Genomic DNA, 26,911 nt, shown 5'->3' with positions numbered 1-26,911 from the left:
GTACAGAGGGAGTGGGGGTGACTGTCAACTGTTTGTCACACTGTATAAAAGCTGCCCTACGGAGGAGAGACGTGGAGCAATGCTGGACATCCTTCTTTGAGTGTACATGTATTTGCTCCTTCTTGCAAAAATAAATGTCCGATGTGTTTGATTTTGAATACAGCCTCTGAGTAATTTTTCTAACATCTATAATCCCAGAAAAGCTGAATAAATGTTGTAGAGGTAGACCTGATATTAAATGCAGTAAGGAAAAAGTAAATTTTTCCACTGTGTTTGGCAGTGCTCACAAATAAAAAAGGTTCTGGAAAGTAGTAAGAGAATGTATACAAGACATATTATCCATACAAATACCTACAGACACTTAGTTTTTAAAACTGGGTTTATGTTCAGCTAATTATGAAATTAGAAGGAGACATCAAGGATTTCTACAACTATGTTTGGAAGAGGCCAAAGCAAGTTACTACTTTGCCCTCTGGAATATTCAAGTCTGTCGAAGTTGTCAGATTGTCAACATACAGTATATTGGTATATAATCCCGATGACAACCTCATCCAATACATATGCAGGTTTGTCTGTGTGTGTGTGTACATGTTTTGATGTCCCAGTGTGGACCAAAAATTTAAAACACATGGGAACATTTGTCACTGTGAGGACCAAAATTGAGGTCCCTAGGGGTCCAGACTACTTTTTGAGGGATAAAACCTGGTTTTAGGGTTAAGGCTAAACTTAGAGTGAGGTTAGGGTTAGTTAGGGTAAGGTGCTAAGGAAGGCCTTGAATAAATGGAGAATCCCTGCAGCGATAGTAAAACAAACGTCGAAGTGTGTGTTTGTGCTTAAAAAATTAAAAAGCAAAGGCTAAAAAAGATGTATTATTATTTATTGTTTGAGAAGGCAGAGGCACTAGGGGGAAATTATTTTAAAGTTGTAATTTTTTTTGAATTTGTAAATTATAAAGTCATTAAGTTGACAGCTCTATTGACAGAAACTGAGTGCAAGTTTCCATGACTGTATACAGACGCAGTATATCAGTAGTAGCCTTGGATTTGTGGCTTTGCCTCTGCTGTTGTTTCATATTCATGAAAAAGTATGGTACTGACAAGACACTGAAAACTGCAGGCAGTATGAGATTGAAGAGCAACAAGGTCCACTGGAATTAGAAGGTGAGCATGCACTATACAGACTAATGGACACGTACAAATTTACAGCTTTTCATACACATTAACTAAATTTTTCCGTTGCACCTTTACTCCATCTTGATGCTGTATGGTTTGTCTCAGCAAAAGGTGGAGCTCAGAGTGAAGCTCTAAACCAGGTTCTGCTAAAAGGATAATCCAGGATAAATCCAGGACAAATAACCAAGGAGACTACTGTAAAACACACACCTGCCAGACACTGATGAAATCTGACACCTTTTGTGTAACTTGCCTTACCGTTACGCTTATGAGTAATAACATATTTAAACCCTAATCCCATATATGTCTAGGGTTGTGTGTGCATGTGTATGCACACATTTTTTTTTATTTTTATTTTATTTGATTTTATACACTTTATTAATCCCCGAGGGGAAATTTCTTCACTACAGCAGGGGGGCTCTCAGGGGGGAGATGCTGCAGCAGGCTGCCACGACCGCGGCGCCAGGTAACCTGACCTGAAGTGCATGTTTTTGGATGATGGGAGGAAGCCGGAGAACCCGGAGAGAACCCACGCAAGCACAGGGAGAACATGCAAACTCCGCACAGAAAGGCCCAGGACCGGATTCGAACTCAGAACCTTTTTTTTGCTGTGAGGCGACAGTGCTAACCACTGCACCACCGTGCCGCCCCAAACATGTTCTCATGCAGAGAAAAAGTAAGTGCAGTGCCAGACTATGCACAATATCACACCCTTTTTTGAGTGTGGCTTTACTTCCAGCTGCACACAGGAGATGACACACAGCATATGTGAGTCTGTCTGGCACAACCACACACACAAACACATGCATGACAATTATGCCCAACAATGATGAAGCAACAGTATGCCATACTTCAAAACAACATTGCTGTCTTGTTACTGTAGAGTCTGTCTGGGAGGTGAGCTGTTCTGAGTAAGTGGTGTCCACTTGAATCTGTCCACCCACTTTTTGCTGAAAATGTTCCAATGTCATATGATGCCTCAATATGACACTATTGCCCTCCTCTTAGCTCCTAAGCACCACCAGAAGTAGTGTATTTGATTACTTGATAATTCACTACTTCGGGTGCTGCCCAAGGTTTACCATGAGGCAGTCATTGATTCACCAGCTGAAAATTCACACGTTTTGATACTTATTTTAAGATCCTGTCTTTGCTGAAATGTATCGTGACTGCTGTGCCTGAGCTGGCAGAACCTGCTGTACTTCATGAAGGATGAAAATGTGAGCTTCGCTAGCTTCTCAAGGAGCAGTTAAGATTTGTCATTCTAAGTGATTCCTTTACATTAAACTACAACCTCTTTGGCAGTCGACTAAGTGTTGATGGTAAATATTATTAATTAAATCAATAAATTCTTCAGCGCATGCTATATTGACTGAAAAAGTTGACTGATGCATTGCAAGCAAGCTTCTGACAAGTGACCCTAAAATCATTCGATTCCCAAGTCTCTCCCTTCGTAGCACTCCCTTAGCAAAAAAGTGACTAATAGCAAGACAAAAAAAAAACAACAACCATTATCTAAGAAAATCTATACATTTGAAAAGAGCAAAAGACTACAGAGAGTGGTTATTCATTAGGAAGCTCCTTGTACTTATATACCATAATGTTAGATGCTAATGTACATAAACACAATGGCTTCTATTTTTGTGAATCTAATCACAAGTAAATGCAGGACTAAATTGCATATTCCACAGAACACGGCTCCTTCACATCGCGTGTGCACCACAATTTTGTCCCATCCTCTGCACAGCTGCATATCCCACGAGGAGTGTTTTGTCTGCTCGTTTTATCTTACTTCCTGATTTGGTCATGTTTAATTGATTTCTGTGTTTCGAGCAGGTTAACATTGTTACGGTTTCTTTGTGTTGCAGTCTACAGACAAAGTTAATACAGCTTGACGTGTGTCAGTCATTAAAAACATGAACCCATTCATTCTACTCCTTATTGCTTAAGTATTTCAAATACTGTGTCTGTAGCGAGAGGAGAACGCATTTCTTGTCCAGATTGAAAGATTGTTGGGCTAGACGGTGATATAGTGATGTGTTTTACATTGTATGAAGAGGAGTATACACATGGGTATTTTATTTTGAAAATTGACTGGATTCTCTTTGTTTTTCTCCGGCTGACTTCCTGACTGGCCAATCTGCTCTGTTCAGCTTGCCAGACACCTCCAAACACCTTCCCTCAAATGTATACTAACCACCTACCTTTAGCACTGCAGAGCGGCGACCTGCTTCTGGAACACTGCTGACACGCACCGTTGCACAAACGGTGTGATATGAAGTGTTGACTTTAATGACAGCGAATCACTCTAGTAGTTGGCGACGGAATGCGTCAAAGACGGAACCATATGAAAATAGCCTAAAGTTCTGTGTGCTGGGAGTAGATGTAGTGTGGCCAACTTCTCTGCTGATTTGGTGACATTGCGCAGTGGTAAAGTAGGAGGAATAGATAATTGGTAGGTGTGTCACAGCCAACTTCTATCATGGCCAATCAAATAAGCTCCTCTCATCCCGTTTAAAACCGCTGTCAATATTGTAATTGCTGAAAAAGGATCAGACCGGTACTACCAGCCAAATCTTACGCAGGAGGAAACTGACGTTTTATCCAGGAGGTTCAGGCTCGTAAACACCATATTGATGTTACTACAAGTCGGCCTCCACAGGCTGATGACGTTGTCCTCTGAACAATGACAATAAAGTTGAATCTAATCTAATTTGGCCTGGGAGGAGGTAACTTGACATTGGATGCAAAAGTATTAACAGGAGAAATATGCAAAGAACACTACGGCTGTAGTGTTAAGAGTTCAACTAAGAGTCAATTAGTTCAGAATTCTTTTTTTGTGGTATTTTTTCTTGAATTGCCCTTCCCTAATCTGTTCATGTGAACTCTCAACTGATCTCCTCTGAAACCACAAAAAATAGCCCTTGGTCGGCTATGCTGCACTTAGTCCTGATTTGAGCTGGCACAAGCGCAATTTCACCTCATGATTGACACCAAAATTGCACTGCATAAGAGTATCTTTCCCGAACCACCCTTTGTTGTGATGTTCCACCCATCTTGGCTGACCAAAACATGGCATTAGGTTGAAAGACGGCTCACTCAATGGTCATCGGCACTCTCCGGCCTGCTGAGTTTGTCTTTTTCAGTTTATCATCAGTATCCTGACAAAGGTATCCAAGCACAACCTCTGTCTGAGTAAGGAAAAAACTCCAGTATACCAAGGTGCAGCCACCCAGGCTCTCTCAGTCAGCATTGGTACCAGCATACAACAAAATCTACCCAGGCTAAAATTAATTGCAACAGAATGATTTAGTTTTTGTTGGCATCAGAGGGAAATTTGAGCAAAAGTACCAGCAGTTGCTGTTTTCTCTTTGTAGCTCACTTTCTTGGTAGCTCAGCCAATACCCCAGAAAACAGGGAACGTTCCCATAACTAACATTACCTACAAGTTTTAATGATGTTTTCAAGAAAATGTTTTCCTCTCACGTTCACAGAACACTTTGATGATGTCTAACAATTTAAATATTGTGGTGGAGTCACCCGTCACACCACTTGGAGCCCCTTGGAGTCCCAGCTGACTTCGAAGGCAGGGTGCTCCCTGGACCGGTTGCCAGTCCATCACAGGACCAACACAGGACAACACAACCATTAATGCTTATACCTATGGGCAATTTAAAATCACCAGTGAACCTAACATGCATGTCTTTGGCTTTGGATGGTGGGAGAAATCCAGGGTACCCTAAGAGAACCCATACAGGCAGAGAGGGAGAACATGCAAACTACATAGAGAAAGACCCCCAGCATCAGCCGAGGTCCCAACCCATAACCTTCTTGCTGTAAGGTGACAGTGCTAACTATTGCACCACCGTGCCACCCACTGATTGCAACATTTAGATAGTCTGTTGCTGGACATTATGCTGTTGTGCTGGTGTCTGTTACTTTGTGTTATTTTGATAACTGCATAATTCAATAATGATACATTGTAGAAACTTGAATTTGGTACATCTTGCTGAAAAAAACTTTATATACTGATAATGAATTAAAAATAAAATATTAAGCATTGTTTAAGTACTATGAACATAATTATTCTTTTGTCAAAGATCATCTTCAGGCATTAGTCACAAATAGTTACTGTTAATATCTATGAATCCAGGTCTCCCTGGAAAGCATTACAAATAGAGAGTAGATTTGCAACATTAAGTAAATTGCTTGGAAGATATGAAGATGAATAATTTTGACTAAAAATATTAGTTTAACAGCTTTTGTTGGTTACTTTGGTTAAAACCAGACAAATTGTACAGTGGTGAAAATTTAGTAAATGTATCTGAATCCAAATCAGGCCCCAACATTAAAACTGTGAACTGTCCAGAAAATCACGGATGTCTGTAATTCCAGTTTGTTCAATGTTTCAGTTTATTACTCTACTTAAAAAAACACAAGACAAAGAGAGTTAAAAGGGGGGAAATCCCTTAAACTATTATCCATTTGTGAACCCGAGTGCAATTAAGACAGTAACAAGTGATGGACCGAAATGCAAACAAAAGTGTAACTGATAAGACGGGTTAGAAGACAAAGACTAATCATCTATTTGTGCTGATGTTTATGATGGAGCGAGATTGAATTAGATAAGAATAGATATGAGTCACAGCGGAAAATGACAGCCAGAGGTTATTGCTGCCATGGCACACATGCACACAAACACAGAAATCGAGACAAATAAATATACACATTCTAATGAAGCAGAGGTTGTTGTTTGCAGTGCATGAACAAATGCACTGCAAACAACAACAAAAGTCGGCAATTGTAAACATGATTATCTCTATTCCAACGCAGTCATTGTGTTATCATATCTGGATGTTTGCTTGTTTTACCTCAGAAAGAGTTTTACTTTTTTAATTTGATGGAAAATTACAAATAAAATTGCATCCATCCCAAAAACCATTTGGGAAAAATGAATTGTGTGTAAAGTTATTTGCTTCATGTGTGTGTGCGCATTTGAACGTGAATTTTCAACACTTTTTGTCACAGCCTGTCACTTGATGTTCTACCAGTATGAGTATGGATTTGTGTGTGCAGTGGAATGAAAGGAGAAGGGAAGTGCCATTGATCTGAGCAATTACAGCAGTGCTGGAGAGACAATTGTCGTTATAGGAATGCATAAAAAAAAACATCTCTGCTGACAGATTAGCGAATTAGTTTCTGAGTGAAACAGTTTAACTCCACACAGTTTTTCAGATGGGGGAGCTCGCTGCCAGAGTTACTGTTTCACCTTCACATGTAATGAACACGGTGCAGTGGTTAGCACTGGCGCCTGACAGCAAGAAGTTTGCATGTTCTTTGCATGTTATGAACTTGGAATCCCTGAGTCCACGTGAACAGCTGTGCCAAATTTGAAGACATTCCTTCTAGGTGTTTTTGCTCACGAGCATGGGTCAATGTCAGGTGACAGTGATCTTGACCTCTGATCCCTAAAATTGAATCAGTTTTTCTGGAGACCGAGTGAATGTTTTTGCCACATTTGAAGAGATTCCATCAAGGCCTGAGATATCGTGTTCACAAGAATTAGAAAGAAGTGATCTTGAAGTGACCTTGTCCTTTGACCACCAAAATATTAGCAGTTCATCGTAGGTACCAAGTGAATGTTTTTGCCAAGTTTGAAAAATGCGTTCAACATATTGTTGAAATAGTGTGCTCACAAGAACACGATGGATGAATGAGAGGGACATGAGATCACAGCGACCTTGAAACCTTTGACCCCCAAAATCAAATCAGTCCGTCCTTGGTACCAATTGAATCTTTTTTCCAATTTTAACAAAATTCTCTTTAAGGTTTTCAAAAAAATTGCATTGATGAGAATAGGACATACATATGCACGTATTATGAATGGACAGACAGACAGACAACCCAAAAACATAATGCTATTGCTATCGCCAGTGCAGTGGCATAAAAACAAAGATTCAGACGGCCATTTTGTTACTTCACATACCTAAAGGAATCCCCAATCCTGTCAAATTGTAGTGTGTGGCTTTCAATATCATTGAGCTGTCAGCTGAGTGGTGATAGATATGGGGACTATTTGCACATTCAAAGATCCACATGTACTAAATGAAGACAAAGGTGTAGAGTTCCAGCTAAGTCACTTAAAGGCATGAGGTGGTTTTTTTTTAGAGGCTACTTAGGGCCAGGAGAGGATCTTTAAGTTGGATCAATCTCAGTCCAGTTCCATTGATTTGCGCACTTACAGCCACAGAGGCCCCAACTACCCTGACTCAACAGGGTACAACAAGAAGCAAAAGTTACTTTGGGGAATTATCCATCACGTGTAAAAGACTACATTGTTACATATTTGCAACGGGACTGTAAAGTGAACACCACCAAGTATTGGAGCTAGTGGCTATTTCCCCCAAACTATTGCAAACTATGGTAAAAGCTCACCAGCAGTAACAACTAAGATTTGATTTACTTCCTATCCCCTTTATCAAGCAACCGTTTTTTAGCAGGTGGGTGACATAATTCAAGTTGTTTATACAGTAATTCAACCTGAAAGAAATAATATCACGAAACAGGAGGTAATCTTTAAAAAAGAGGCTGCCATTTGGTTTTGAGTTCAATCTTGCAGAAAGTTAACAAATGAGACAGGTAATCAGAAACTCACCATGTGTGTCCCACTGGTTTTGAGTATAATAAGATGACATGAGATGACATACAGTATTTGCACATAGATGCAAATGCACATGTCTTCTAAGCGAGTGAATGTTTCTGTGTCTTGTTTTTTGCAGTGTGTCATGGCGCCACTTCACGACTTGGAATTGAACTGATGATTGTTTCTATAAAATAAAAAATAAAAAACTGCACACACACACAGACAGAAAAGAAAAACACAGGAGCAGGAGACGAGTGCTCCAGGGAGACCAGAGGCCAAAACAGATGTTAACAGAGCAACAGAAAGAGAGAGAGAGAGCGAGGGAGTGAAGCGTAAGGAAAACGTTGCTAAGGCTCCTTTTAGTGCAGGAAAGCAGGAATAATCCCTATTATGGTAATTAGAGTTTCAGGAGACAAAGTGTAATTAAACAGAAACAGTCTATAAACAATATAGTGTCTAAATATAACTCATCCATATGAATCCAGTTACACTTTGCAATATATCTGCATCTTCATACTGCAAGAGGAAGGAGTCTGTGTGCATGAATGCATTAGATGGAGGCTGTATGTCTATGACGAGATCAAGAGAATGTTTGGCAGGATGTCAGCCTTGTAAAGCCCCAGGATTCCACATGGAAAACACACACACACACACACACACACACACACACACACACACACACACACACACACACACACACACACACACACACACACACACACACACACACACACACACACACACACACACACACACACACAAGCCCAAAGAGAAAACAAACATACATCTTGAGAGCTTTTGGTACAGACTGAGAAGGAGAATTACTCTCTCTCTCTCACACACACACACACACACACACACACACACACACACACACACACACACACACACACACACACACACACACACACACACACACACACACACACACACACACACACACAGTGACACTGGCAGTGTTCAGTCTCAAGGAGAGCAGAGCAGAGATAATTCATGGGAGAAGTTTGTCCTTCATCAGCTGTCATCATATAACCCTCACTTTCTCTCTCTCTCTCTGTGTCCAGAGCTCCTCACCAGAGAGAGCTGTTCATTTTTTATACACAATTCAGGTTCTCTGTAGCCAACTCTCTTGAGCTTGAGCCCAGATAGTGTGTGTTGTGTGTGTGTGTGTGTGTGTGTGTGTGTGTGTGTGTGTGTGTGTGTGTGTGTGTGTGTGTGTGTGTGTGTGTGTGTGTGTGTGTGTGTGTGTAAAGGTGAAGGTTAGTGGAGGCAGGCTGTATATTTTTCTTCTTGTTGTCATTTCTATCAACATAATTTATCACTACTGAATAGTGAAAGACAAAACCAGGATAATTGAACATTCAAATCTTATTTAAAGTATTAGGGCAATAAGTAATGGTTATTTTCATTATCAGTTAATCTTATGAATATTTTCTTGTAACTGATTCAATTAAAATTTTAACTGTTCTGTAAAAAAGATAAAATTGTATTCATTTATTCCCCTCTTGATTGAAGCAAGGTTGAGATAACACTCTGGTACACAATTTACTCATCAGAGGTGTTCAAGTAAATAAACTTACAGTCATTGTTCACCTGTTAGAATTCCATTACATGGAGTGTGATAGTGATAAACATAGCATCAGACCCAAGTACAACTGTCAGAAGACTGAAGGCTTTGACTCGACTCTGACGTCAGCCCTCTAGGCCAGGGGTGGGCAAACTTTTTGGCTCAGGGGCCACATTGACTTTTAAAATTTGACAGACGGGCCGGGCCAGCACCAGATGCATACATATCAAACATAAACATAAAAAAAGCATTTCAGTGTTAATACGTACATTCACTTTTAGTGGGAACAGTGTTGTTGATCACTCTTCTTTGCCAGTGCATCGAAGTCTGATGTTAGTTTTGTTGTGGCAATTCTCAGAACAGATCTGAGGTGTTCATCACTCAACTGGGATCTGTGAGGTGCTTTGTTGGTGTTCATCACACTAAAAGTCTGTTCACACACGTACGTAGAGCCAAACAACACCAGCATCTTCTGTGCCATCTTCTGGATGTTTGGAAACTTGGCTGCACTTAATGAAGCATAAAACTCATCCAGTTTAAGAGAGTTGAACTTCTCCTTTAAGACGGTGTCACATTGGAGATCAATCAGTTCCAACTGCAACTCCTGTGGTGCCGTTTCAGGGTCTTGTGTGAAGGGACACGACACCAGCTGAAGTGACTTGTCAATTTTTCCAAAATCAGAGAACCGATGGCAGAATTCTCCGTGCAGGTTGTCCAGTGATTTCCTGTATTTTTTCACATGTCGAGGGGCGTCTTTCAGCGTAGCCAGCGTGGGGAAATGAGCAAATGACTTGTTTGACATTTGCTTTGAGAATAAAGCTAGCTTGGTTTTGAAGGCTCTGACGTTTGTGTACATTTCATGGACAAACTGGTCTTTCCCTTGGAGCTTCACGTTCAGCTCATTCATGTGTGTCAGCATGTCCACAGCAAAAGCTAAATCACAAAGCCAATCTGTGTCACTCAGCTCAGGAAAATCATCAGCTTTCTTAAGTAGCTCCAAAAATGAGATAATCTCCTGTTTGAGCTCCAACACTCGTTGACATACTTTCCCCAAACTTAACCAGCGGACATTGGAGTGGTGAAGCAAGTCCTGGTGATCAGCGTCATTTTCTTCAAGAAACTTAATAAACTGATGATGGTGAAGTCCCCTCGCTCCAATAAAGTTAACCACTTCTACACCTGGCTTCACTACGTGGTCGAGCTGCAGGACGGATTTACACAGTGTAAGAAAATGACCTCCTGCTCAGGGTTGTCCTCTTTCACCCTCTCCTGGATTCTTTTGAGCAACCCGACGTTTTTTCCAGTCAGGTTTGACGATCCGTCTGTGGTAACGTTGGCGAGCGTACTCCAAGGTAGCTTGAGCCTCTCGATGACCCCCGACACGCCGTCATACAAGTCCTCTCCCTGTGTTTTCCCCTTCAGGGATTCCACGGCCAAAAACTCCTCTGTTATCTCAAAATTGTCATTAATCCCTCTGATAAAAATTAAAAGCTGAGCGGTGTCCTTTATGTCATTACTTTTGTCCAGTGCCAAGGAATATAATGTAAATGACCGCTTTTTTGTTTAGCTTGCTAGCCAAGTCTTTGTCAATCAGCTCAACACGGCGAGTCACTGTCCTGCGTGATAAGCTCATGTTTTCTAATTTGTTCTTGCTCTCAGGACACAAGATACCTGCTGTCTCTACCACGTACTCTTTGAGAAACTCCCCTTCGGAGAAAGGCTTGCTGGTCTTTGCTAATTTGAATGCCAGCAAATAACTTGCCTTCGTGCTTAATTCTTGGATGGCAGTTTGTCAGATAAAGGTGTTTTGCTGAGCCTGCAAACTATCTGCCGACCTCTGAGCGGTCGCTGTCCGTTCCTGCATTGACTGGTTGTTAGCGCAATTAGCATGCTTGGTGGAAAAGTGATGGCTGATGTTGTATTCCTTTAAAACCGCAACGGTTTCTTGGCAAATAAGACACACAGCCTTCGACCGGACTTCAGTGAAAAGTATTTAGTTGTCCATTCCTTATTAAACACTCGGCACTCGCTGTCGACTTTTCTTTTCTTTGGCCCGTTCATTGTTGCAGATGGGTTCAGAGCAGCAGCAGAGTAACAACAGAGAGCAGCCCGGCCTCCGCAAAATCAAGTCAATGTATCACTGCGCCTAGTGCGCCACCTGGTGGACCGCCAGGTATTACAGGACAAGGTCAAATGAATGCAGTCATAATTATGATATGATTTGATTTGGGCAATTCTGTACCAATCTTCGGCGGGCCGGATTAAAAAGACCAACGGGCCGGATGTGGCCTGCGGGCCCTAGTTTGCCCACCCCTGCTCTCGGCTCTATTTCTGCTGTCAGAATACAGGAAAGTGACAAACAACCTCGCCGTCATCCATATAAACCATCACAGGAAGGAAATAATGCTGGGAGGACAATATTATTTGTATGCTACATTTCTACATGTTTTCATGTGCTACTGTTTTTAACATATATCACAGGGCCAAAATCGGTAGGCAAGGCTAACCAATATCCCAATATCCCAGAGAGTCAACATTCTGGAGAACTACTTAAGCTTTTAAAGAGCCCTCCAGAAGAAGACATGGCTATCGTCAACATCATGCTGCACAGCGCCATTGAGATCCTGCTGCCTCGCGCCACAGAGGTCCCTCAGTGGATTGCCTTGGAGGTTCCAGTGCTCAGGGCTCCAGTCTCCAGCCTGAGCTTCTGGGTCTGCTGACGCAAAGCCTGCTCCTAAGTCTTTGCCTGTTCATGAGTCTTCTCCTGTTAATAAGTCTTTTCTGGGTTCTTGTAACCTTTTCCTGAATCTTCTCATCATCCTTCTTCTTCACCTCTCTTGTTCCTGAATGTGCTGACATGGTCTCTACTGTTCCTGGGTTGCTCAACAGAAACTTCTCGTCACTGGATGACTCGATGGGAGACTCTTGTCCCACGCCTCTGACTGCCCAGTTTTCATGCCTTGCCCCATGCTCTGACAGCACCACTCCTGTTCAACGCCCTGCTTCAGCTCCCAAGCCTGCACCACCGTCCACTGTTGCCCAGCCAGCTTCAGGGGCAGTCAACGCCACATCTGCTACATGGTCTACCATGGTCTATCATTACCTCCCCAGTCCCTGAGCCTTCCTGCCCACCACATGCCAGCCATTGCCGTTAACCCTCAGTCAGAGGAGTGTTTGTCAGTCCATGTGCATGGACCCATCGAGTGTGATCTACTCCTTGTCCAATCCTTGTCTGTCCAAAACTACAATGTTCGGCTTGTTCTTGCCTTCCTGCCCGCAATCCGAAGGGCCTTCAACTTCACTGCCAGCCCAAAACAAAACTGTCACCTGCATTTTTGGGGAAAATCCAGGTGACAGTTTTGTTCCATCCTCTGCATGGCTTCATCACTGACAATTCTTTGTCAGTAAATTTCTGTTTTCTTTCACGATAATTTACTGACTCACTGTAGCATCATTCCGGGTGAGTCATACCATCATTGAATGTCGAAGTGCTTTCAAGATGTACAAATGCTAAAAGAGGCCTTCGCAGAGGCATCAGATTCATTGTTTCACGATTTTAAAAACAAACCTGAAGTACTTTTAGCTATCAAAACTATTTAGTTATGAAGAAGCACAGTTACACAGCACTGTGAAGTGATGGATGATGATTTAACGCAGCAGCTTTGGAAGGACATTGCAAACTGCGAGCGTTTCCCACTACAGCTTGATGAGTCCACGGACATGAATGATACATCGCAGTTGTGCATTTTATTAGGATGGTGCACAAAGATATGGCAGCAAAAGAGGAACTATTAACGATCTTACCAATGAAGGAACACACTCGGAGTGGGGACATTTTTAAGACATTAAAAAACATTGTGAACAAAACCCAGCTGCAGGAAAAGTACCTGAACGTGAGGAAATGTGCTACCTCTGCACTTTTTGGCTCAACTTATTTGATTCAACCCTTTCGATTTTTAAAGTTCCACCATGACAGATGGCCTTCTTAAGGCTAGCTACCAGCAGCTACCATCCGGATTATGAAACCCTGGCTGACTCCATTCAGTGCAAGTCATCAGAAATAGGTAAATAAATGTATTGTAATGTGGTGGGGAAGGGGGGGTTTATACCGTAATGCATGCATATGCATTTTCAGCAACAGATTTTTTTCCTCGGTAGGCCGCATCGAGCCGACCATTTTAGAAGTAACACGCAAGCCAAAACATTGTGGGCACCCCTGCCATAAACCATCAAATTTTCAATTAATTAAATTACAACAAACTAACTAACACATGGGGAATATTTTTGGGCATTGACATTAACTCCACTACCTTACCTGGTTCAGTGCAGTTTTTTTCAGGCTCTGAGTAGAGATTGGACTCATTGTCTTCTTGCAGAAGGTGACGACTCTCCCATCTTGCCTCCTCCACAGCCAAGGAGCTGGAAATATGATATCCTAAGAGTCAAAAACAGACACAAACAAATAGAAAGGTTAAAAAGGTTTTAATAAAGTGTCAGTATTGATTATGTATGTTGTCTGTAGCCCCCCACCCCTACCCCACAGACACACACACAGGCACATACAAACCCATACACCAACTGGCTGTGATGCACAAGGTCTTAGTTCCACTGATACATTTGACATTTCTGAATAATTCTCTATCGCTCTACAAAACAAAAGGCAGATGAGACACACATCTTGTGTCACCACCCGTCAGGAGCATTAGTACAGCAGCACGTTGGGTGCCATGAGGCTGATCATTCCATTTGGGTTGAGGTATCCTCAAGCACCCCACCTCCATGCCATCTCCTCTCCCACCATGCAACAGACCCTGACTTAGCTGGAGGGCATGTTGGGGCTTCTATAAATAGCACTGCACTCACATGAAACGTTTGCAACATTTTGCAAACCACTATGTTGCAGGAAGGTGGAAGCACAGACATGCAGTGAGCTGGAATAGGATGATTTGGAGTGATGATTGCAGCTGTAACATGGCAGCATTATGTGCTTGGAAGCACGTGGTTAACTATCCTTCAGACAAAAATGCAGAACTTACTGTTAGTCCAGTTAAAGGAATGTGTTTCCTCCCCTATAAATAAAGGTGGGGAATGACAAGGGGGCATCAAAAGATAAAGAGCTATGGAATTTTTTTTGATACAATATCATTTGGCCTGTTACCAGTTGTGATAGGATAAGGACTGTCTACTTACTGCTTTCCTAATATGCTGTAATGAATATATCTATTGTATTCGGCACTGTTGCTTTATGACAATATTGGATTTGCACTAGAGTGATTAAAAAACATGGCCCACTGTCCAACCTTTTATGTTGAAGTAAACATTTAGCAGTCATTCTGTCATGGAGGTACAAAGTTACAAGACCATAGAGTCATTCAATCATAACAAAAGGTTGCTTAACATAGTAAAGTCCTGACAACAACATTTTCTAACAAATGATGAATTAATAGTTTGAAGATAGTAACAAACCTAAATGCACTCTGATTACCAGAGTTCAGCACGAGGACATTGTGCCAGTGCTTCCATCTATGTCTACAGGCTCTAATACAGTACTACATACAGTAGCTTCTCTCCCTTTTTTACCATTTAACCACACGATAAAGGTTAATACATTTTTTTCAAAATTTCAAAATTTTGTTTTGTAGCCAGTACTTCAATAACTCTTCTCCATTGTGTTGTATTCCTCCACTTTACCCCTATTTAAGCTCTAGTAGTGACCAGTAAATATTTGATTAGTGTCTGAATCCTACAACTAAGTTTGAATTGCATGCTGTATTGAAAGTAATACCTAACTGTTCAACGCTGTGAAAGTCACAAATTAAATTATATTCCTCTCCAGCTTTACTGGGTTGGATGCAGACATCTTTAAGACAGACATCTCAACCTGCCAAATAAAACAGAAATCATCTGCATGACTAAGTACAATTCAAGGCACTGTGATGAACATAGCCTTGGATAGCTCTCGAAAAAGAAAAAAAAAATAATCTTAAAACAAAGACAAGGCACGCAAAGCACAGTGCATTGATACTTGCTTACAGTGTGTACAGTTGTACAAGGAGACCCATAGGGTGACATCTGCCACAATGCATCAACACCAAAGCTTCTATGCAGTTGTGACACCTCTTACTGTATGTTCTTCCCCTGAGCCAATGTGCCGAGCCCATGCCAGAGAAACTGGTGGTGCCATTGCGGTAAATGTGCAACGTTGCTAACAGTCGCTGTGCCGCAGCGAATTTCACAGAGGCCAGTTTCTTTTAAATGAAATTGCAAAAATTGACAGAGATAGGGGGCAAAAACATATGTGATGTAACCCCAAAGCTGTTGCCCACGTATGGACACAGGAGTGCTCAAAACACATTTTGGGATCCTGAAAAAAACCCTGAAAATAACAACTGAAGCCAGCAGGGTTAGACAGACGTCAGAGCATAGAGTAAGTGCAATAGCAACAGTGTTTTGTCACTCATTTACCAACATTACTGTGAAAATCATATTTTATGAGACTCATTCCAGACTAATTTAGCACGTACATTGCCCCAGTTTATCACCCAGCGTTCTCTGGTTGAAGGGGTTGGGTAAGTTTACACCTCAGCAGCCCAAAATCGTAATACAAAATAATTGTATGCTTACAAAACACATAGTTTAATCCTCTTCCTAAAAACCTAAGAGGTTAAACTGAGTAATATCATCATGATGCATTTTCGAGAAGTTTTCTCTAAGGAATCCAATTTCACAAAAAAATGTGATATCAATTCCCTTTCCTATAAATCGTCAACACAAATGCGCAACTGGTGATTGTGGACTTTTCAATTATTGTCTGATAGATTTAGCCTTAATTTTATAGAACATGGTGTTATATATGTAGCCCTAACAATGCATACTTAATATTTTTTATTGTTTTTTTTTAAACAAAGTCAGCTAAAAATAAGCCAAAGAAAATTTGAAAATAAGGCATTGTGTTTACGAAAAATTTGTGTTGTGCTGCACTAGGAAATGTAGTACGATATTCCCTATTATATTTGTTTTCGTAGTTCATCTAGTTTTTTTTATGTTCTCCATGTCTATTAAACAGAGACATGCTGTGATATTTTCTCTGCTAAATGCCTTATGTTGTATTCAGAAATATTATAATATATATTTTGTAAGCCATTTGGACACAAATTTTAGTCCTTTCGTGTCACCTGCTGTGAATTTGTGGACATTCTCATCTTTGCATTTACTTTGTATGCAATTGCTCTGCAGGAGCATCATTATATTCATCAAATGTTAGCTTTCTCCTACATTTTGTACATTACACATGCCTAGTCAATAGGAGAGGTTTAGGAGTGGCTCTGGAAGACAATGAGTGAAGTACATTAGGTTTGGAGCAAAAGGGAATACAACAGCCCTTTTTTTCATAGCTTTATCTGGTCATGTAACACCAATTTCAGAAATATTTGAACCCATCTCCACCTATCTTGCACCCGGTACAATTCAATAGTATTGATCTAGTGGCAAATCACAACACGGGCTATCTCACGGCACTTAATTTATTAAAGTCCTTACAAAAAAACCTTTGAGCATTTTTTTAAAGCAATAGCTGGAGGGAAAAAAAAACCCTCCCTTTTAATAGGACGGAAAACCTATATAAAACAAAAATCTATTGGGAAGAAAAAACTCCTTTTTAAAAGGCAGAAGCTACTAATAAAACCAAGCTCAGAGGTGGGCAGGTATTTGCCTCAACCAGTCGTGGAGAGGGAAGAGTGAGAAGGAAAACAATGGTATAGAGACATAGGGACAATAAACTGATGGAAAGTCTGGTATCTGCAGATCAGAGCTTGCAGTGGCAGAATTAAATGCGAAAAAGGAGTGCACAACTATCCGGGCAAGGAGAACTGCATAAATAGATAATAATCAATAAATAAAACTATGTGAGAGACAAGGCATGAAGTTAATCAGATGCAATGGGGGCATAAAAATGCATGGAGAGTGAAATAAAGGAGATGTGTATCATGAATGGTCCCCCAGCAAATGCACAGTGGTGACACAGCTTGTGCATTAGCTGTGACAGGACTTCCGGGACTACTTAGTGCAATCATAATCAGTGGCACTCTTTTAAATTCATCTATTTATTTATTGATGGGTTGATTTCAGTAAACCTTCTGTTCTTAGTACACAGACTTTGACTTTTATCGGCTGTTTATTTTATTATGCTGTCTTTTTAACCGAGTGAAGAAAGGGACCTGAAAGTGAAAACCTCTCCCTCCCATTCTACATTTGAAAACTCTAAGAACCACAAGCAGGCCAGCATTCCGAGAGCAAACCACTCTATTAAGACGATATGGCACAATGAGATCTTTGAATTAAGACGGGGCTTGGCCATTAAGCACTTTGTATGTCAGCTAAAGACATATATCCACTTTTCCATGTCACATGGAGGCGCAATGTTCCTGGTTGTATTAATACTTTGTAGATGAAACAAAACAGTCTTTGAGACTTGCTTTATGTTGGATGTGAAGGAAATATCTTCACCAAATATAACTCCAAGATTCATTGCAGTGGTGCTGGAGACCAAGGCAATTTCACCTAGAGTAACTGTTTGGTTATATTGGACGTGACAGTTACACATTTTGCTGTAGTGGACTTATACTTATGTAGTGGACCTCTGTTACGGTACCACGGTTCCAAGCTCCTTCGCCATGTAACATTTACATGAGTGTAAATTTCAAGACTACAAAGCATGTAATAAACACATCGGTTGACTACAGCAAAACCTGTAACTGTCTCGCCTAGACGTTGCCAAGTGTAGCTATTTTGACATTTTGCTGTAGTGGACGAGCGTGTCTATTTCACGCTTTACCATGATACTGGGCTGGTTTGGTTGGATAATAAAGTTCTAAGGTGTTTAGGGTCAAATACAATAACTTTAGTTCTTTTTTTTATTTTGGAAGTAGAACATTATGGGGGAGTCAACTAGGACTATCTGCCTTTTAGATGTGTGAAGTTTCACCCACAGATTTGTTTCATCCGCATTCACAGATGGATATAACTAGGTGACATCTGCATAACAATGGAAATGTATGCAGCATAACACTACCTGAGGGAAGCATGTATAATGTGAAAAGTATCAAACCTAACACCAGTGCTAGACAGCCCAGTTTTAAGAAAACTTTCAAGAGGTGAAGTAGCCCTTTAATAACTTGAGTCTGTGCTCCATTGAACTGAACACACACACACACACACACACACACACACACACACACACACACACACACACACACACACACACACACACACACACACACACACACACACACACACACACACAATAAATACTCAACACACACACACACCCTCATCCGCATGAGATGCCTGCACACATAGATGGTGAGTGTTTTCGGGGGCTGGTGGTCCAGTGAAGCACAATGCATCACTACTGCCAAGGTTACTATGGTGACGTGAAGTTAATGATGAGACGCAAGTGGTGGGGGGAGGTGCATGACATAACACAGAGTAACTCACATACATGCATACACACTCAACTGTGACTAACCAAACTACAAGCACATGTTCTGTGAAACACTGTCACACACAGGTAAATATAGTCAGCAGCTACAAGCTCTATGATGCAGTGCTTCAACATAGGAAAACAGAATGTGAGCAATGCTGATCAGGATCAAGTGAACAGCTAAAAATTAAATTTTTCAACTTTTATGTTAAAAGTTATCATTTCCAAAGTCTATGTCAGATTTTCTTGTTCATATCAGCCTGAAGGGGGTGCACTGACGCAAAGGTTTGTGAGAAACACTAGTCTTTTAAATGATCATTGTATCACATTTATATATTTGCAGTATATGATTGCACTACTAAAGGTCATGAGATTGTCAGTGCCTTTTGGACACGTTTCTGGTATGCTTTGCCTTACTGAAAGTGCCAAAAACCTTGGTCAGAGCAGGATACCTCACAATTCTAATACTGACCAGTAAGGAACAACATTTTGTGACATTTTAGTCCATATCAGTGTATCATGGTGATGTTTTTTTTTTTTTCTAAGATTTTCTTTAGATATTCATGGTCCCAAGGCGGTAAATTTGAATGTTTCATTATGTGTCAAAATTACCATTTCTACAGAGGAAATATCAAAAGCCTAATGCCTGAAAATGATTTCAATTTGAAGCACATTCCATACTCCTCAGAGGATTGAACCTTTACCCTTTTAAAAATTCCATGAGCTTACTTGTAGTGCCATACTTAGATTCAACTCTTAACGTTCTACATAGGAAGTTTAAAAGCATTAGCTGGATTCACATAAAGTTTAATGTGCCATCTTATTCTGCCAAGGGGGACGATGAAATGTCCTCATGCCACCTCAGCACAAACATGTACACATTTAGATCCAGGTCAGCCCAAAAACAAGCAACATAATCTATTTACAAAAACAAAAGATGTGTTTTCATGACTCATATACAAAGTGTGATTATCCTGGCCCTACAATGTATTTAAATAGTGATCAGTACTGATTTAAAGAGAAACAGTGACAGAAACAAATACATATGAACAGACAAATCAAAAACCGAATACCTGTAAGTGCAAGGTTAATAAATGTACACCAAGGTGTACTGTACCTGCTGGAATTACTCATTTTATCGATGTATGTCAGCAGTATGTGTGTGTGTGTAGGAAGAAGGCTACAGAGACATCTTAAACACCAAGGGAACTGGAATAAACCTAAAAAATATTCTACCTATATTAATATATTTTGATATACACTTTCTCCCCTGGCTACATTCACCCATCCATTCCCCTGTCTCTCACTAACACAGTGTCCTATATTAGCCTAAGTCCTGTGTCTATAGGTCTAAACCGACCCCATAACATCATATAACATGGCCCACCCCTCGCTCTCTATCACACTTAATTAGCTACTTTATCTTCATTATTATCTCTTGACAGGCATGTGTGTTTGTGTGTGTAGGTAAGTTTGTGTGTTACAACATTCCTCTGTCCATTAAGACGAGTCCTGCTCTATTTGTGTCACAGAGTATGTTTCTATGTGTAGCACGAGTGATGTGTATACAGTATATCCTCACAGGGCCATGCTGTGTGTGGATGTGAGTTCATGTGTGTGCATGAATGCGAGCTACAATTGTCCCCAGAGAGAAAATAATCAGGCCATGAGCACATGGCTTGTACTATGGTGCCATAACATGCGACACGTGATGCCAACACCCTTGGCTCTTCCTCATAGGACATACAACATGTAGATTACTGTTCACTATGTATCATTGTCACCCACTGATGACCCACTGGATGATTGAACACATCTTCGTTCTCTCGTTTGACATTACGGTGAGCGTATTACATCACTTCCTGTCTACAAACATTGTGACTAGTGTTACTTCTCTCTGCTATTTCAGCTTCTCTTCCTGAATTATACATATCTTAACTCTCTCCACACTTCTTCTAATCTCAAGTTAAAACTCACGCTTGCCCTTCTTGAGCAATTATACTGTTAAAACTTTGACCAACGTTCACTTAACTTGCCGTTTTGGTACTGCTAGCTTAGCAGTTAGCAATGGCTTCCCTCTCTCCCTCCACCTCTTGTTTTTCCGACCCTGCCTCCCTTAATAATAATACTGCCTGTAATAAATGTAGTGTAGTCAGGGCTCTGGAGGCCAGGATCATAGAATTAGAATCGCGGCTGTGCACCATGCTAAATAACCAGCTAGCCGTAGGAGCTTCTCAGGAAGTGGGTGCGCAGCTGCCAAGAGCTGCAGGCTTAGTTAGTCCCCTGCAGCACCCGAACAGTCAGGCGGCTGGTTGAGAAGGAGGCATAGTCCCAAGTAGAAGCCCACGGTTCACCACCGACCCCTTTACGTCTCCAACCGATTTTCCCCACTCGGCGAAACACCCGCTGAGAAACCAACCCTGGTTATTGGAGACCCTATTTTGCAGAACGTAAAGTTAGCGAAACCAGTGTTTTCAGTTTTCAGGCTCCTCTCCTGTGGAACCAGCTCCCAGTTTGTGTTCGAGAGGCAGAAACCCTCTCCAGCTTTAAGATTAGACTCAAAACGTTCCTTCTTGATAAAGCCTATAGTTAGGGCTGGCTCGGGTAGACCTGAACCAACCCTTATTTATGCTGTTATAGGCCGAGGCTGCTGGGGGACCTCGTTACATGCTGAGCTTCTTTTCTTTCCTCCTACTCTTTAACTGACTCATACCTCACCATTCTTTTCTCTCCCATAGCTTTTTCTTATTGTCTGTTGTCTCCATTAATTTCCCTCGCTCGCGTAGTTTTTCTTCTTTCTTTTGCAGATGTCCCGTCATGGAGCTGCATGTCTCTGCCCTGCGCTTGTCGTCTCCACCAACAGTTCTTCTCTACTATCTCTATGCTGTCCTTTTCTCTCTACGCTCTCCTCTCACCCCAACTGGTCGAGGCAGATGGCCACCCAGCTGAGCCTGGTTCTGTCAGAGGTTTCTTCCTGTTAAGAGGGAGTTTTTCCTTCCCTCTGTTGGAGGTTTTTCTCTCTTAAAGAGGAGTTTTTTTTCCCCTCCTAGCTTATGTGGGAATTGTTGAATTGTTGGGTTTCTCGGTATAATATTGTAAAGTCTTGCTGTAAGGACTTTAATGTGTTAAGTGCCATGAAATAACCTATGTTGTGATTTAGCACTATATAAATAAAGTTGAATTGAATATTATATGCATTATACTTATAAAAGGCAACATTACTCATTACAACAACACTGCATTCTACATGTATGGTAATGCTTCAGAAACCAGTAGTATCATCTTAGTAGGAAATGAATGTAGCTCTTGGACGAATGGAAAACTAGAACGTTTAGCATGATAAAATGATAACATTTGCTAATTAGACATAAACACAACGTATAACTGAGAATGATGGCAATGGGATTAGTTTTTAAAGACACCGTCCAGTGAAAATCTAGGTTTTTAACTTTGTTAAAACATTTCCATGTAGGTTTTTTATATACCAGAAGACTTATAAGTTAAATAAGCATTCAATATCAATTTCAGTGACTTTGGAAATGCAGTGACAGTCTGAGAGTTTCAAAACCATGGATTCAAAAAGCCAAGGTTTCATAAATCATTTGCCTTAGGAGCTAATTCTGTCAACTTTTGGGGTGGGGCTTTCCATTACATCATTTTATAAAATTATGTTCATGGACAAAAAAAAAAATCGAAGTATATAATTTTGATATCCTATTAGGAGTTTAATCGATGCCGGTACTTTAAAAGTATTAAATAAACCAGCATATTTTCCAGATTACATACAGTGGTGTGAAAAAGTGTTTGCCTCCTTCCTGATTTCCAATTTTTGTGCATGTTTGTCACACTTAAATGTTTCAGATCATCAAACACATTTAAATATTAGTCAAAGATAACAAGTAAACACAAAATGCAGTTTTTAAATGAAGGTTTTTATTATTAAGGGAGAAAAATAATCCAAACCCACATGGCCCTGTGTGAAAAAGTGTTTGCCCCCTAAACCTAATAACTGGTTGGGCCACCCTTAGCAGCAGCAACTGCAATCAAGCGTTTGCGATAACTTGCAATGAGTCTTTTACAGCGCTGTGGAGGAATTTTGGCCCACTCATCTTTGCAGAGTTGTAATTCAGCACATTGGAGGGTTTTCAAGCACGAACCGCCTTTTTAAGGTCATGCCACAGCATCTCAATAGGATTCAGGTCAGGACTTTGACGAGGCCACTCCAAAGTCTTCATTTTGTTTTTCTTCAGCCATTCAGAGGTGGACTTGCTGGTGTGTTTTGGATCATTGTCCTGCTGCAGAACCCAAGTTGGCTTCAGCTTGAGGTCACGTACAGATGGCCGGACATTCTCCTTCAGGATTTTTTTGGTAGACAGTAGAATTCATGGTTCCATTTATCACAGCAAGTCTTCCAGGTCCTGAAGCAGCAAAACAGCCCCAGACCATCACACTACCGCCACCATATTTTTCTGTTGGTATGACGTTCTTTTTCTGAAATGCGGTGTTACTTTTACGCCAGATGTAACGGGACACACACCTTCCAAAAAGTTCAACTTTTGTCTCGTCAGTCCACAGAGTATTTTCCCAAAAGTCTTGGGGATCATCAAGATGTTTTCTGGCAAAAATGAGACGAGCCTTAATGTTCTTTTTGCTCAGCGGTGGTTTTGGTCTTGGAACTCTGCCATGCAGGCCATTTTTGCCCAGTCTCTTTCTTATGGTGGAGTCATGAACACTGACCTTAACTGAGGCAAGCGAGGCCTGCAGTTCTTTGGATGTTGTTGTGGGGTCTTTTGTGACCTCTCGGATGAGTCGTCGCTGCGCTCTTGGGGTAATTTTGGTCGGCCGGCCACTCCTGGGAAGGTTCACCACTGTTCCATGTTTTCTCCATTCGTGGATAATGTCTCTCACTGGTTCGCTGGAGTCCCAAAGCTTTAGAAATGGCTTTATAACCTTTTCCAGACTGATAGATATCAATTACTTTCTTTCTCATTTGTTCCTGAATTTCTTTGGATCTCGGCACGATGTCTAGCTTTTGAGGATCTTTTGGTCTACTTCACTTTGTCAGGCAGGTCCTATTTAAGTGATTTCTTGATTGAGAACAGGTGTGGCAGTAAGAGTAAAAAACCCAATTGGAGGAGGTGGGTGATTTTACCATTAACTCTGCTGGTCAGGGATTTTAACCATGTTCATAGTGCATTTCTGCACCGGTGTTTTCATGGGCACATCACTGTTGTTGTAAGACAGACAGGAAAAATCCTGAAAGTATCCTTCAATTTCATTCCACAACCCTGGGAGTGTAGAATTGAAAAATGTCTACTGTCACACAAGGCAGCCAGGTTTTTGCTTGGGATCAGGCAGAAAATAAGCGCTGGTGCTATTGTACCTCACCTTCTCATGCAGTTAAATTCAGGGAGCTAATTTCCAAAACATCAGTCAAAAAGTGACTGCAGCAACATTCCATACAGAATTTATTCTTCCAGGCAACCAAGCACTTAGTACACTGTTACAAATCTCAACTGTGATGCTGCCAAATGAAATTCAGAAACACACTGCTTTCTGCAAGTGCTCAGCTGTATCCACTCAGTATCTCAGAGTGAGATCGGAGTAAAATTCAGTCATTACTGCTGTGAAACAGCGATTCTAGCACCTTGTTTGCTCTCAGATGCAGGCAGGAGATAAGCCTCGCATGTGATTGCCCATCAATAAATGAATATGACTATGAGGGGTTAGAATTACATGGTCTCTTATGTTTTAAGAAAAATAACATTATCTGCACAAGGTGTCACAAAGATGTTCCAGGGGGAATAATTCCTGGATACTTTACTGTGTTAGACAGTATATCTAGTATAATGCACTTTGGTGTAAAATATGCCTGGATAAAAGATCACTTTATGCAAAGCTGGGGATTTAAAATATGCCTTATAGAATGTTACAGCTCTTAAGTGTTTCATTAGCTGACAGTTTCAGACGACAGTCCTGCTGCTCATCTCGATTTATATTATCTCGATCTCATCTCTCTTTCTGTCTTAAGATATGGCCGAGGCTGGAGAGACTCAGAGGAGTTTCTCTCTGCCCAGGAAAGAGATTTCATACGGGGTGACTGGGGGTGCTCACTCCTCCTGCACTGTGGTGAGCAGCTTGGATAGAGAGAGCTGATATACAGTTGAAACCAGAAGTTTACATACACTGTGCAAAAAGACACATAACACTTTTTTTCTCACTGTCTGAAGTTAAATCAGACTAAACCTCTCCTGTTTCAGGTCCGTTAGGATTACCAAAATTATTTAACTTTTGCTAAATGTCACAATAATGAGAAAGAGAATATTTTAGAGAATTTTTCATTACTTTCTTCAAGGTCAAAAGTTTACATACAGTTCCTTAGTATTTAGTAGCATTGCCCTTGAACTGCATGACTTGGGTCAAATGTTTTGGGTATCCTTCCACAAGCTTCTTACAGTACTCTGCTGGAATTCTGGCTCATTCCTCCTGACAGAACTGGTGTAACTGAGTCAGGTTTGTTGGCCCCCTCGCTCGCACACGCCTTTTCAGATCAGCCCACACATTTTCAATGGGATTCAGGTCAGGGCTTTGTGATGGCCACTCCAAGACATTGACTTTGTTGTCCTCAAGCCACTTTTTAACTATTTTGGCAGTATGCTTAGGGTCATTGTCCATTTGGAAGACCCATTTGTGCCCAAGTTTTAGCTTCCTGGCTGATGTCCTGAGATGTTGCCTTAATATTTCCAGGTAATGTTCTTTCTTCATGATGCCGTCTATTTTATGAAGAGCTCCAGTTCCTGCTGCAGCAAAACAGCCCCACAACATGATGCTGCCACCTCCATGCTTCACAGTTGGGATGGTGTTTTCAGGTCTACAAGCTTCCCCCTTTTTCCTCCAAATGTAACGGTGGTCATTATGGCCAAACAGCTCCACTTTAGTTCCATCAGACCACAGGACATGTCTCCAGAAGTTAAGGTCTTTGTCTTGGTGTCTTTTTGCAAACTGTAATCTGGCTTTTTTATGTTTCTTTAGAAGTAATGACTTCCTTCTTGCTGAGTAGCCTTTCAGCCCATGTCGGTGCAAGACTCGTTTTACTGTGGATAATGACACTTTCTTACCAGCTTCAGCCATCATCTTCAGAAGGTCTTTAGCTTTTGTTCTGGGGTTGATTTGCACATGTCGGACCAAAGCACGTTCATCTCTGGGACACAGAGCCCGTCTCCTTCCTGAGCGGTGTGATGGCTGGACATTCCCATGTTTATACTTGCGTATAATTGTTTGCACAGATGAACGTGGCACCTTCAAGCATCTGGAAATTGCACCCAAGGATGAACCAGACTTGTGGAGCTCCACGATTCTCTCCCTGATTTCTTGGCTGATTTCTTTTGACTTTCCCATGATTTCAAACAAGGAAGCAGAGTGTTTGAGGTGTGGCCTTAAATTACATCCCCAGGTGTGCCTTCAATTAACTCACATGTTTGACCTCATGTCTGATTTAACTTCAGACAGTGAGAAAAAAAGTGTTATGTGTCTTTTTGCACAGTGTATGTAAACGTCTGGTTTCAACTGTATGAAGAGCCAGTGTGGCCACATAATAGCCAAACAGGGGAGATTTCAACAATGAAAAGCTCACTGGGCCATAATGCATATTTTTTTCCTCTATAGACTGGCAGTTATAACCATAGTAAATAAAATTGATTGTAATGTCAAAATTGTTTTTGAAAAAAAAGCATATTATTGCTTAATTCAAGCAGATTTTATCAAATTAAATTTGCAATAAAAGAAGGCCACAAATCAAAATAAAGCTAGTTTAAAGTTCAAAGTTTCCCAAACTTCATCTTTTCCCCAACTACGATAAAGCCATGCAACACTTTTAGAGCACCAGCTATTATCACATTAAAAGGGGGAAAGTATTAGTTATTAAGCATGTCTGAAAGTCAAACTTTATTGTCAAAATGTACAGTGAACCCTCGCTATAACGCGGTTCACCTTTCACGGTCTCGCTGCTTCACGGATTTGCATCGTGCATTGTGTTCTGCATTCTGATT

At 41.0% G+C, this 26,911-nt stretch overlaps 1 protein-coding gene across 2 annotated transcripts in view; it reads right to left on the bottom strand.

The window, feature by feature from the left end:
* slc24a3 (solute carrier family 24 member 3) overlaps positions 1 to 26,911 on the bottom strand; it is an 88,608-nt gene that overhangs the window by 37,754 nt on the left and 23,943 nt on the right. For both annotated transcript variants that reach the window (XM_069689838.1, XM_069689839.1), the window contains exon 2: positions 13,698 to 13,817. In XM_069689838.1, the coding sequence (XP_069545939.1) occupies positions 13,698 to 13,817 (120 nt within the window). The remainder of the gene's footprint in view (positions 1 to 13,697; positions 13,818 to 26,911) is intronic.

The sequence above is a fragment of the Brachyistius frenatus genome, unplaced genomic scaffold (assembly GCF_029030835.1).
Source record: "Brachyistius frenatus isolate BFR_SWC_R1_liver_20210118 unplaced genomic scaffold, ASM2903083v1 Contig_8, whole genome shotgun sequence".
Lineage (NCBI taxonomy): Eukaryota > Metazoa > Chordata > Actinopteri > Embiotocidae > Brachyistius > Brachyistius frenatus.
The sequence above is the reverse complement of the archived record's forward strand: the minus strand, read 5'-3'. Positions and strand labels throughout refer to the sequence as shown.